A 12,343-nucleotide genomic window follows, 5' to 3' on the forward strand; every position below is an offset into this window, starting at 1 on the left:
TACCAAAGGCAAAATAAATTATTTTGTATATTTTTGTGTTAATTAGACAAATATATACACGATTAAACATCAATTTTTGTTCAAATAATAAATATCATTTATGCTCTGTCAGCGGTGGGGCATCTTCAAATGAAATCATCCTTGTATTTGGTTCAATGCCAACGATTGTAAACGCATTTAGGTGGTCAAAGAGCGATAACTCTTGTGTCGTTACAGAACTTTGCACATGGCTAGCTTATAAAACATCAAGGACGTATATGAGAAGGATAAGTCACACTGAGTTTTGGGCAAAGACAGCGCAGGCGCAGACGACTGATTTCCTTTGATATCCGCCGTCGCAGCCTTTGATGTAGCATGGGGGGTGCGAGGGTTACCGTCTTACTTTCTGAAGCGGGCTGCCATTTCATAAGCGGTCGTATTTTTTTAACGATAGTTTAAGACATTTCTTCTAAATCTTCCGTCTTAAAGCAAGTTATAAACGTTGTGAAATTTAATTTACTTTACATTGGTGTTTCGTTTGACTCGATAAGACAAGTATTTGTTGAGAAAAACGGTTTTTATTCCCGGTTCATAAGCGTCTCGCGTGGTGTTTAGTAGTGTAAAGAGACAGACGCGAATCCTTCTCACTTATAAATCCTTGTAAAACATACTTCATTAAATGAAATATTTGTTTATTGAAAATAAAAGTTATTATTACAATGATTTACAATGATATGTTTGTTATTTCAGATACATTTGATGGAATGTTAAAACAAGTTTATCAATTGGTAGCTGAGAATTCATGTCAGACAAGTTCTCCGCAGTACAAGTGGACGGATTATCGACAGTCATTAATGACTGAATCAAACAACTCATTTCCAGTAATATTTCAGTTACTGAAATCTCTGAAATAATAGTTGTAACAACAGCAAGGCTTTTTCTTCACAATTCGTTATTTTCATATTACAGAGTTATCTGCTGTTTGGTAGGTACTGATTGTTGCACCATGTTTTTATGGGAGTTAACAAAATATTTTTTAAAGAAAACGACACATTTCACCCACAAATAATGACGTCACAATCGATACCTACCTAAAAGGGAGATTACTCTGTAATATGCAAAGACAGAATACTTAGAATAACATAGGGAGTAGGCATTTCTGTCTTTTCACATGTAAAATAAAGTCATTCAGATACACTTCTTCTCCTCTCCAACAGAAAATGAAAATAAGTTAACCTAGTCTACACAGTACATTGTTCGTCTATCCCCGGACAGCATTGCCATGAACATTAATTCTGTGTATGGATATAAAATGGTCATATCCTGATTCTATTATGACACGTAGATGCTGGGCTTCTGCTCCATTCACAGAGATGTCTTCGTTTTGTAGATGGCCATCTCCATGTGTCAACTCTGTAAATGTCAACAGATATTTCTCAGTGCCAGTTTTTAAATTTAAACAATTTTAATGCAAATCTTATGCAAATAGATTTGTCATCAGGCAAAGCCTATATTAGCCATCCCCAAACAAATCTGGAATGTTACAATTGTCAACATAATATTTTAACATTTAACATTACGTCTTGAATCAATATTATGTTAGTGTATCTCACCAATCTATCACCATAGAAAATATCTAAGGTATCCAGGTACACGTATTTGAACAGTTTATTATCTACACCATGAGCCTAGCTATCTCCCATTACTTTTATTTTACCCTTAAGACATGTATAATAAGTATAATAAGTAATTATAAGGTTTATAGATGAAGATTTATTATGCAATTATTTAATTGATAAAACATCAATATATGTCTTGTTTACACAACAAGCATGGAGTCCTATTCCCCTTTAAACTCCTCTCCTCATTTTTCTTTCTTCTCTTCTAGATCTAAAACTGTGGCTGTCATTTAACATTATTTTGCAATTACATGTTAGAAATAGAAGTCATATAATGTTTCTGTTGAAACCCTTCAGAATGTACAAAAGCGATGGCTCACTTTTATTCTATTCCGTCTTTGCATATTACAGAGTTAGCTCCCTTGCTGCTAGGTATCCATTGTGATGTCATTAATTTGTGGGCGCAATTCAGATCGTTTTCTCGGAAAATTAAAGTATGATGTTATGCTTGCAAACCCATGACGTCACAATCCTTACCTACCCACAAGGGCTGATAACTCTGTAATATGCAAATACAGAATAAACCTGTTTCAAGCTATATGCCTGTTATAATAACAGATTTATAAAACAATTAACACTGCCAGCATATCAAAGTGTATTCTGTAATTAAATATTGCAATAATTAAACTAAATTCAGAACACAATAATAAGTGTATATCCCAACCTCTGTCTACTTTATTTACGAATTGAAAAAAATAAAAATTAGCATCCTGGACGCTTGTTAGATAAAATCCATCATAACAGTACATTTACCTGATTGCAAGAAAGTAACAAGTTACAAGAAGAAATATCAATTACCTCTTTCTGTTATCTTCTCAAACTTCAATGGATCTGGATCTTTACATTTTTCAAATACAACATTTTTTACTGAAAAAGAAAATTAGAATTCAATAGCTATGTAGTTTCCTTTCATATTTAAACTTACATATGTATCAAAATTGAAGTACAGTGTAAATTAAAGGTATACAGGTAGATTTTCTGTAATCTAACCACAGGCAGACAACATTGTACGGTACACTAATTATAACAAGACTTTTGATTACAGTTTTTGTAGTAATTACCAGAAAAATCAATGTAAACAGTATTAATATATGTTTCTGTAATAACAAAATGATAGTTATTCTGTTGTATAAGTTACATATAAATATTAATTACTGTATAAGTTAACGTTACAATTGTCCTTTGACATCTATTCCATGACTTACCATTTGAGCAACATAATTCAATTCTTGCTATGTTGACTACTGATGTAAAAGTCAAAATAAATTCCTGTGGAAACAAGCCAGTTGATGACCAGAATGTTTGAGTGTCTCTGAAAAATAAACAAATAGAAAACTTGGTAAATAGTCACTTTGGATTTAATTCATCAGTACTAACATTATCACTTAAAAAACTAGTTGACCAAGCTTTATTCACATGTATGTTTAGGCAAACTGGTACATAATTATACCGAGCTACAGTTCAGTACAGCTCTTCACATAACATGGTCAATTTAATATCAAGAATCTCTAACTGTTACTGTACCCCCCCCCCCCCCTTTTCTCAGTGTGAAGGGGTTACATATGATGAACAAGGAGATCCCTTTTTATCATTAGTTAGGTATAAAAATATTCACCCATCTATCATATTTTCCGGTGGGTAGTTATCATCACTAGAAGTCGCTAGAACAACGGCGGCTCCAGCACTTCTCAAGGCAACATCAAACATTGTGCTTGTTTCGATTCTCAGCTGTCAAACTATGTAGTAAAGACTGCGCATGTGTAGTAATATTTGACTTCCGTTATGTCGTACAACAAGTGCGCGAAACTTCGAAGAGTTGAGTTGTGATACAGTAGCCTAAATGGTATTGAAGACAGTTATTTTGCCTATGTATATCATGTGTTACTGCAAGGACATCATTGGTTACCCTGGTAAGATACAATTTCCCATTTATCTCCCCTGTTTCTGCTTAGGTAGCGACACTTCAAGAGGTCCCACGGACCTGTATCCGCTGATCACAATTTTAGAAATTAGACGGACAAAACCTCCACTTAAATAGGAGCCCAGAGCAGTGTTCTCCAGTACATTTAACATGTTATTGCTCTATATCTTAAATACCTAAATACATGTTTCCTACACGATAGATGTTTCAAATAGCACTGATTAAAAATAAAATAAAATAAATCGATTAGATTAATACAATGTAACTATTAAAAATGTACAGAGATATAATTTCAATGTGCTTAGCAGAAACATATAATAAAAAAATACATGTTTGAGTTTCTTTGCTTAATCATTAAAGTTGTATTTCTGGTAATTTTCATTGTAACGATATATTGCTTAAACATTTGATATTTGAACATGCACATGTAACTTATTGATTAAGCTCCCCAAAAGAATATGTCGGCCTATAAGAGCGCCGAAATCTAGGGATCATATATTCCTGGTTTTGAATACAGCGCCTTCAATCACCGCCATGTTCAGTACCTTTGGCTTTTGTCGGCATTCCAAATTGTACGGCGTGACTTGTGTCCACACGTCCTGCACGTGGTGATCCAGGAAACTAGCGTAAGCGCACATGTGTTTGTTTACGTTTTCCTTCTGGCTAATATTAGCAAATCGTGCTGGTATATGTCCACAGAGCGAGTATTTGAAACATCTAATTCACACATTGCCGTAATTCAATATTGTGTGTATTAAATATTGTAATGTGCAAGCATTATTTTCTTTGTAGATCCAGTCTGCTGAGGTCGACCGCATGTTTTGTTTATGAAAAAAAATTGTTGACATTTGGTTTCACAACTCTCGTGTTACTTCGAGATTGTCGCGACGATGTTCGGAAGAGTTCGGAATGATTCGGCATCTTTCGAGCTTATTTTTGACGTGTACACGTTAAAAAGATTTTTTACTTCTATAATTAAAAATACTTCCAGTGCTGCAACTTTATAAAAAGTGGTAAAAGTAGAAAATTTAAACCTCGGACAGACGGGGGAAAATGTGTATAACACTTGAACAGTTTTTACTATGACAAAAAGAGCGAAAGTGATAGACCATACAACTTTAATATTCTCTGTTTTAAGATAAACCAAAAACAAGGGAGATAACACTTAACACTTCTGGTACGTGTATAATGTATGTCTGGAAATAACGAATATTATTCAAAATGAAATGGAATATCAAGCAATAAGTACAATAATTTGAAAGATTCTGATAGTCTGATTTGCAGATTGATGTGTTAATTTGATTAATTTCATGATAGATATAATTAAAACAAAGAAGGCAAATAAAAATAAATTGACTAAATCACACAGGGAGGTAATTATTATATATGTAACAGGAGAGGAGAAAATGTAGCGGCCAGACCGGGATTCGAACCTGGGACCCTCAGAATACTAGCCGAGTGCTCTACCGACTGAGCTTCCTGATCAACGATGATCCACCCAGTCCAATCCCGCTACGTATATACTCCTCCCTCCTTTCTCGAAGTCTTCGCCCTCAAAGACACACAAGAACCTACCAAACACCACCACCGTGGGCTATTTAGTTGGGCGCCAATTTTGTAACAGGAGAGGAGAAAATGTAGCGGCCAGACCGGGATTCGAACCCGTGACCCTCAGAATACTAGCCGAGTGCTCTAACGACTGCGCTACCTGGTCACCGATGATCCACCCAGTCCAATCCCGCTACATATATATCACATGCATAAATTGTGGTTCATCATACATACTGATTGACAAAAATCATTAGCTAGTGATATGTGAATTTTCAGTATATCTATCGACTATCGGTATATATACATTAAAATGTGCTAATTTCAAAAAGAAATTTGATGTACATGTACAAGTATTATAGCCATCTACAAATTGTAGCTAAATTTAATGGGTCTGTTAGTATTTAAAGTTTTTGTCAACCATTTCATATAGTGTTGTGCAACTTGTAAAAGCAGTTGTTTAAGAAAACTTAGTGTAAAACATATCTTCAAACATGTGTCAAGTGACCAACTTATCGACAAAATGTTTTAAACCAAAATACCAGTACATGTATGAAAATCATTATAGGAGGAGTTATTGCCCTTGGCTCCAATTCTACAATTAAAGGATTGTTTTTGTCAAATACAATACATTTTCACATAATTTAAATTTGCTTTGTGAATTCCTATTTAAACGTTTGTGTAATCATGTTCTAGCAAATCAAAAACTGTGAACTTTCAAATTTACAGGTATTGTTCATCTCTATATTATGATAGATATACATATGTATGTGTAGCGGGATTGGACTGGGTCGATCATCGTTGACCAGGTAGCTCAGTCGGTAGAGCACTCAGCTAGTGTTCAGAGGGTCCTGGGTTCGAATCCCAGTCTGGCCGCTACATTTTCTCCTCTCCTGTTACATATGTATCTGACCTATCTATGTACTTGCAAAGAAAGGTATAGAACCATGTGTTATACCTAACAACACACAAGTAATATTAAGTGATGATTCAAATATTTTTAAATTTCTATTTTTAGGTGAGCAAAAAGCAGTCTCTCTACATCCATGGTGGTGAATTTGATACAAAGTTGAGAATTGACAATTCATCAAAAACATGATGACTACACCGAACTCTCTGCTTAATCTCGTTATACAGTACGTTTCACAGCATCTTGAACTGGTGGAATCATTTGAGGGGTTTCCAGAAATTGTTGGAGAACTTATCTTTAGAGCAGCAGAATCAAACAGTAAATTTGATTACCATGGTGATGAGTATCATGAGTGCCTGAGAAGATTAGTACTGTTTACGGATGCCTATGGCGAAGTTGTACTATCAAAGTTATCGCTGACGAGGAGATGGTCAAGTCTTCATCTGTATAAATGTCACCTACAGTTATTTCGAGACTTGACTGCGTTGGAGCTGGCCGAGTGTGGACTAGATGATAATGATGAATTATTACCACATATTGGTCAACATTTACACAAGTAAGTTAATTTCAAAGAAAAAAATGTTTGCCATAATATGTACATGTGTTGTATCATGAACCTTTTTCATGTCAAAATGGGGATTTCTGGATAATAAGAATTATTTTACTTAATATCCGAAAATTGTTTTGACATTTTTCTCATGTGAACTATTCCATATCTATTTTGGAGGCTTTTATGCAAACTAGCAAGTGGCACCACTTGGAAATGAATCTATTACTTTGTCCGTCTGTCCATCAACAATCAACTTCTTATTCATAACCGCTGGTCGGAATTTAACAAAATTTGACTGGTAGCATCCTTTTGGGGTACTGACTGAAAATTGTACAAATGGTTGGGCTGATCCCACCAGGGGCCTGAGGGGCGGGGCCAAAAGGGGTCAGTTTTCATATAAACAACTTCTCTGAAACTAAGCAGTGGATATATATATAGCACTCATGTTGCATTAGTGATTTTCTTATGGGGTGGTGATTCAAAATGTACAAATTGTGGGGCTGACCCCAGGGGGCCTATAGGACGTGGCAAAAAGTGTCAATTCGACTATTACCATATAAATGACTTCATTTATAAAACTTCAAGCATTGGATATCACTCATATTGCATCCTCATAGGGTGGGGATTCAAAATTGTATAAATGATGGGGCTGCCCCCCCTCCCCCTGGATCCTTAGGGGGGGTTGCAAAAGGGTCAAATTGGCATTTTCCATATACAAATATGTAAACGACTTCTCTGAAACTAAGCATTCGATAACACGCATATTGCATTTGTAGCATCCTTGAAGAATTTGAATTACCAGGTAAACATATTAAGCTTGTTTAATGTCTTTGTTTTAGACTGAAGTGCCTGTCGTTACAACAGAACAAGCTGACTGATAACGGCCTGGTGAGGATGACGACACCCTACAGAGTGATGGGGGTCGGTCCAGGGGAGCTAGAAAGTATTAACATATCAGGTATGATTGTTATGCCATTACCAGGAAATTAAGGGCAAACAATGTTGTTAATCCGTCCCATCCCATTTTGTCCTGTTCCAATTTCATATGGAGAGAGGGACAGTAATATATTTACCTTATTTAAAAGATGTGTATCATGTAAGTTTTACAATAATATAATTCCTTTTTCAGGAGTATGAAAAGTAAATATTTTTATGTATTCATTTAAAGAAATTATTCATAGTTCACATTTCCACATCAGGTTATTTTGAGAATAAGGAATATTTTGAAAGCATTACTAAAACATTTATGTATGTAATATCAACTTATCTTAAATTTCTAAATTCATATACCGGTATTTATATTGCCACTGCACAGTACCTATATATTGCTACTAGGCCCAATGTATCTTATTTTCAAATATTAACATTGTCAGTTAGGCTCTGGCGTACCAATACCACAATCAGAGTTCTAGAGGTCATTGGAAACACTGGGTTTAAATCAGTGTGATAAATCACTGAAAAAATGTTATTTAAATATTTTTGAAATGGATCAATATGAAAATTTATTCTAATTGAAATATTTGAAATGGATTCAAGTGTTGTAGTTTGTATATCAGGTTTATTTCATTCTTTAGTCTGTTGTCCATGACAACACACCGAAAATCAGAGGCACCCAGTAATTCACGCCAAATCATAAGCTGTTCCATCGACCGATATTTTTCTCTATGCAGTTGTATAAGTTTTATTTTCATGCTTTATTTTTTTTATCTGTTCTCTTTTTTAAACTATAATGCCTACTTTAAATGTAAATATAAGTATTGGTTGTCATATTTTTTACATGCATTGGTGTGTAACCTAGATTGGGTGTTTTAGGCATAGCTATCATGGTGCTCTAACGCCTACCACTGGATATGCTAGAACACCCAATGCATGTTACACACCAATACATGTCAAAAATATGACAACTAATGCTTAACTAGATGACATTGTAACCAATTTACAAAGATTCTGTTGCCATTAGCCCTGAACCATGGAAGATATAGTGATTGAACTTAAAGGATAAATAGTACATATTAAAAAGAAGACAGAAAAACGAATTTCTTGTATAACTCTTTGTTCTCTACAGATAACCAAGAAATCACTGGGTCGGGTGTTCTCAAGTACTTGTCTGCCTTCCAGGATCTAGTTGAGATCAACATCACAGGAACCTCAGTGAAAGTATATTCTAAAAATTAAATTTAGGCAAACTGTGGAAGAAATGAGAGGAAGAAAATTAGTTGGCAGTTTGTTTGTCGCAATAATAGCTCTATAGAGCTAATGTTGTTTTCTTACTTAATATGTGACGGTAAATAAAAATTCTTGTATCTATAATATGTGACGGTAAATAAAAATTCTTGTATCTAAAAGGTTTTCCATGCAAATTTTGACCGGTTTTAATTAGCCATGACAGCTGAACAAACGTATTTATACTTTTGTCTTCCAGATCTAGCTTTAATATGCTACATGTATTTTTAAACAATCAAATATTTAGCGGTAAGTCGTGACTTTTCAGCCAATGAAAGAGGGGTTTTGCCTGATTTCAGAGAAATGAGTCCCTACTGAAGCTATGGCAATTTGATATAAAGAAGGAGAGCAGCACTTCGCCTGATGTGATAAACACAGGATGGGCAGCTGATGTGGTAGATAAGTGGGCAGTACAGGCTGAACAATCACTGGTGATGGCAGATAAGGAAAAGTCAACCACACAACGCTTCTGTAAGTCAGCCTGTTTAATAAACTGTATTGGTTGTAGGTGATAATGGTTTCATAATCACATGTACATTAAGATGGTTGCCAAAAAGTTAGATGTGGATAGGTTTGCGCTGTTCATGCATCTACAGTTTATATTTGTGCTTTTGGTATGCAAGACCTATTGACTGCCATACTACCCTGATTGAGAGCGATGCAAGTATACAAACCCAAACTGCGACTGACTTGTATTGTGTATACATGTACTTGCATTGTTCTCAGATGGGGAAGCACGGCAGTTATGAAGAACTAATTAATTGGTTTCAAGGAACCTTTCAAATGAAATTTTCATTTGGAAAGTTTTTAGTGAAGGACCATCAAAAAATTATCGTCTGTCATACTTCTGCCATTCAAAACACTTATAGGAAGCTACAATGCATTGGACTTATTACTAGAGCTGAAGCAAATTCAACAGATCTAAAGCAATGTTTTATTTATTATCATAAAAAACATATAGATCATAATTCTATTTGTTTTCAGATTCAAATAAAAGAAAGGATGAAGAAAATTATTTTAAATCAAAAGGAACTTTTAAGAATACAGTCAGTGGATACAATATAATACTATCCAGAATCAAGAATGATGGTTCTAAGACAACACCTGAAAATATTGTCATTCATCAAAGAAATGACAGGATATCTTTACCAAGATGTAGTAGTGAGTTCCGTGGTAATAATAACATAAAAGAAATGGATAATTCGGTTATAACACCGGGGTTGTCCAGTGATTTTGGAATTAACGATTTAGAAATTATTAAAGAATATGGATTAAAAGCAAACAAATCTGATGACCTCTCTACAATGTCATCCAGCCAAAGTCTCGCAGGTCAACATATGATATGTAGAGAAAAGACAAATTCAGATCTACATGTTGCTAAACGGAGGAAAGTTACTGTTTGTAGAACTGAGCAGACGGACACACGTGATGATTATGATAAAGTGGAATGCATTGACAAGGACAAAAAATTATCAAAAGACAATTGTCCTGAAAGGATCAGTAATGAAACTGAAATAGAAATTCAGAGACCATTTAAATCAACAAAAACAGACAAGATGACAAAGAGTGATATAGAAATAATGATGGGTTACATAGGGTCCAAATCCGTGAGAACTAGCGATCAGAAAAACTCTGTTATGGATAGTATATGTGGAAGTGAAAATCAGATGAATAACAACAAGAAGCGGAGATTTTTTCAAAAAGGTGAAGCAGAACTAATGAAAACATCAACAAAGGATTCAGTAAAATATTTGAAGAGGAAGAAATCGTTTTGGAACCATATCAACAGTACAACATAGTGCGTATAATAAAAAGGATTTTGATATTTTCAAAATAAGTCTTAGTTTATTATTACAACGTCAAGAAGATGAACATAACTTTAATATCCCAATTGGTTACATTTTCTTTAAATCAGTTCCTATTTTACATCATTTTTAAAGACATACTTTCATAATTTTTAACATAAACGGTATGGCATTGTTACAATTGCGGATAAGTATTTGATTATGACATAAGTTTCAATAGTTTCAAAAACATGCCATTTTCATATGCAAAAAAACAACAACAACACTCTACAATGATACAACAGTGTATGCATACACAATCTATACCAACCCAAAAGAGCAGATAACTTTGTAATAAACAAATAGAGAATATCTCTTCTGATGTCATATTTCTGATTGATTTAAAGGTCTCGACTGTTTTGGGACCTAGTATATGATAGGATAAATAGCTACGAAAATTGCCTAACTAAATGACCTGTCAAATATTTTGATCTACTGGCATTAAAACTACTGTAAATGTACATATTTTAGATGTAAATGTAGTTTTATTTTTGCGCTTCATGTACAGCGCTAAAATTGTTCAAGGGTATTTTCTGTATTTATTTTATCTGCGCTAATTAATCATAATTTACAGTTTTTCGCATTTGCTCTAAAATTTGACTGTGCTTAGAAATAAGTATGTTTACAGTACGTATCTATTGTGATTATACACACCAATTTTACTTAGAAAAAGTTTTAAACTGTGAGATACAGAGAACATACAGTAGTTCTATATAGATCTGAAGGAAAGCAAAGACGAGAAAAACCCACTTTGTATATCGCCAGGAACGTACTCATTATATATTTTATATAAATATATATTTATATAAATATATATTTTATTTATTATTAGTTTAACGTCCTATTAACAGCCAGAGTCATTTAAGGACATGCCAGTTTTTTTGGTGGAGGAAAGCCTGAGTACCCAGAGAAATACCAATGACCAGCGGTCAGTACCAGGCAACTGCCCCACATGGGATTTGAACTCGCTACCTAGAGGCGGAGGGCTTGTGGTATTATGTTGAGGCTTCTGATACTACTCGGCCACCGTGGCCCCAAAAATAGATACAAACATGTTGCTGGTGTTGAAGGGCCCACATAGACTGCCCAACGACTGCCCACGACAACCAACCTGCACAGTAAGACACCACATTCGCCACCCTCATGGCTGACAGTTTGCTCATAGGCGTCGTTGATATGGTCTCCTACGGCACTTGTCAGCTCCACCAGTACAGCCTGCTTGGATGATAAAGACCAAATCACTATGACTGGTCTTTGATTGGTAACTGCTATATCTGGTGAAAATGTCATATGGCCATTCAGATCTTCCAACAAATGCCAATCTCCACTGCCTTCCTAACTGCTTTTCCCACTCTGGTCTCCGGCCTTGGCGAGATTAATAAATTTCCAACTGACTTTGTCCTTTTTTAACTCTTTCTGCTGCTTTCCAAAGTGTCTTCAAGTACAGAAAAAACCTAGTCGTGACGCCATGTGTACCTTCCATCTGCTAGAGTCAATGAGCAAGAAGAAATGTTGTACTCCAAATTGGCTGGTCTGCCACAGAGGTTACAAGCAGGGTTGTCTGTCATTCCCCACGTTACCAAGTTAGAGGGAGTCGGCAATATGTCCTAGACAGACTTTAGTTGGAATTGCAGCCTTTCATTTCTTTTCATTTCAACCAATTTTATTGAATCAATCAAAAGGATTGGG

The 12,343-nt window shown here is 34.9% G+C and overlaps 2 protein-coding genes across 3 annotated transcripts; one reads left to right on the plus strand and one right to left on the minus strand.

The window, feature by feature from the left end:
* Positions 1–654: 654 nt before the first annotated feature.
* LOC138325757 (intraflagellar transport protein 25 homolog) lies at positions 655–3,429 on the minus strand. The gene is made up of 4 exons (XM_069271632.1): positions 3,274–3,429; positions 2,864–2,970; positions 2,457–2,525; positions 655–1,392 (listed from the first exon to the last, which is right to left on the minus strand). The coding sequence occupies exons 1-4, from the start codon at positions 3,363–3,365 to the stop codon at positions 1,241–1,243; spliced, it is 420 nt and encodes a 139-aa protein (XP_069127733.1). The 5' UTR covers positions 3,366–3,429; the 3' UTR covers positions 655–1,240.
* An 8-nt stretch (positions 3,430–3,437) lies between these two features.
* LOC138325756 (uncharacterized) lies at positions 3,438–10,782 on the plus strand. 2 transcript variants are annotated; one of them, XM_069271630.1, is made up of 6 exons: positions 3,438–3,568; positions 6,146–6,593; positions 7,427–7,545; positions 8,653–8,744; positions 9,110–9,281; positions 9,795–10,782. In XM_069271630.1, the coding sequence occupies exons 2-6, from the start codon at positions 6,223–6,225 to the stop codon at positions 10,607–10,609; spliced, it is 1,569 nt and encodes a 522-aa protein (XP_069127731.1). In that variant the 5' UTR covers positions 3,438–3,568; positions 6,146–6,222; the 3' UTR covers positions 10,610–10,782. The 2 variants fall into 2 exon arrangements, with proteins under 2 accessions (XP_069127731.1, XP_069127732.1); XM_069271631.1 differs by having other exon boundaries at positions 8,653–8,738.
* Positions 10,783–12,343: the final 1,561 nt, after the last annotated feature.

The sequence above is a fragment of the Argopecten irradians genome, chromosome 6 (genome assembly GCF_041381155.1).
Source record: "Argopecten irradians isolate NY chromosome 6, Ai_NY, whole genome shotgun sequence".
Classification (NCBI taxonomy): domain Eukaryota; kingdom Metazoa; phylum Mollusca; class Bivalvia; order Pectinida; family Pectinidae; genus Argopecten; species Argopecten irradians.

What these genes read in the sequence shown, in the direction of transcription:
- LOC138325757 (XM_069271632.1), bottom strand. Translation starts at nt 3,365, where the DNA reads ATGTTTGATGTTGCCTTGAGAAGTGCTGGAGCCGCCGTTGTTCTAGCG. An exon ending in TGAATTATGTTGCTCAAATG is followed by an intron (nt 2,526 to 2,863) that starts GTAAGTCATGGA and finishes TTTCTTTTTCAG; the next exon opens with TAAAAAATGTTGTATTTGAA. An exon ending in TGAGAAGATAACAGAAAGAG is followed by an intron (nt 1,393 to 2,456) that starts GTAATTGATATT and finishes TGACATTTACAG; the next exon opens with AGTTGACACATGGAGATGGC.
- LOC138325756 (XM_069271630.1), top strand. Translation starts at nt 6,223, where the DNA reads ATGATGACTACACCGAACTCTCTGCTTAATCTCGTTATACAGTACGTT. An exon ending in ATTGGTCAACATTTACACAA is followed by an intron (nt 6,594 to 7,426) that starts GTAAGTTAATTT and finishes TCTTTGTTTTAG; the next exon opens with ACTGAAGTGCCTGTCGTTAC. An exon ending in AGAAAGTATTAACATATCAG is followed by an intron (nt 7,546 to 8,652) that starts GTATGATTGTTA and finishes TGTTCTCTACAG; the next exon opens with ATAACCAAGAAATCACTGGG.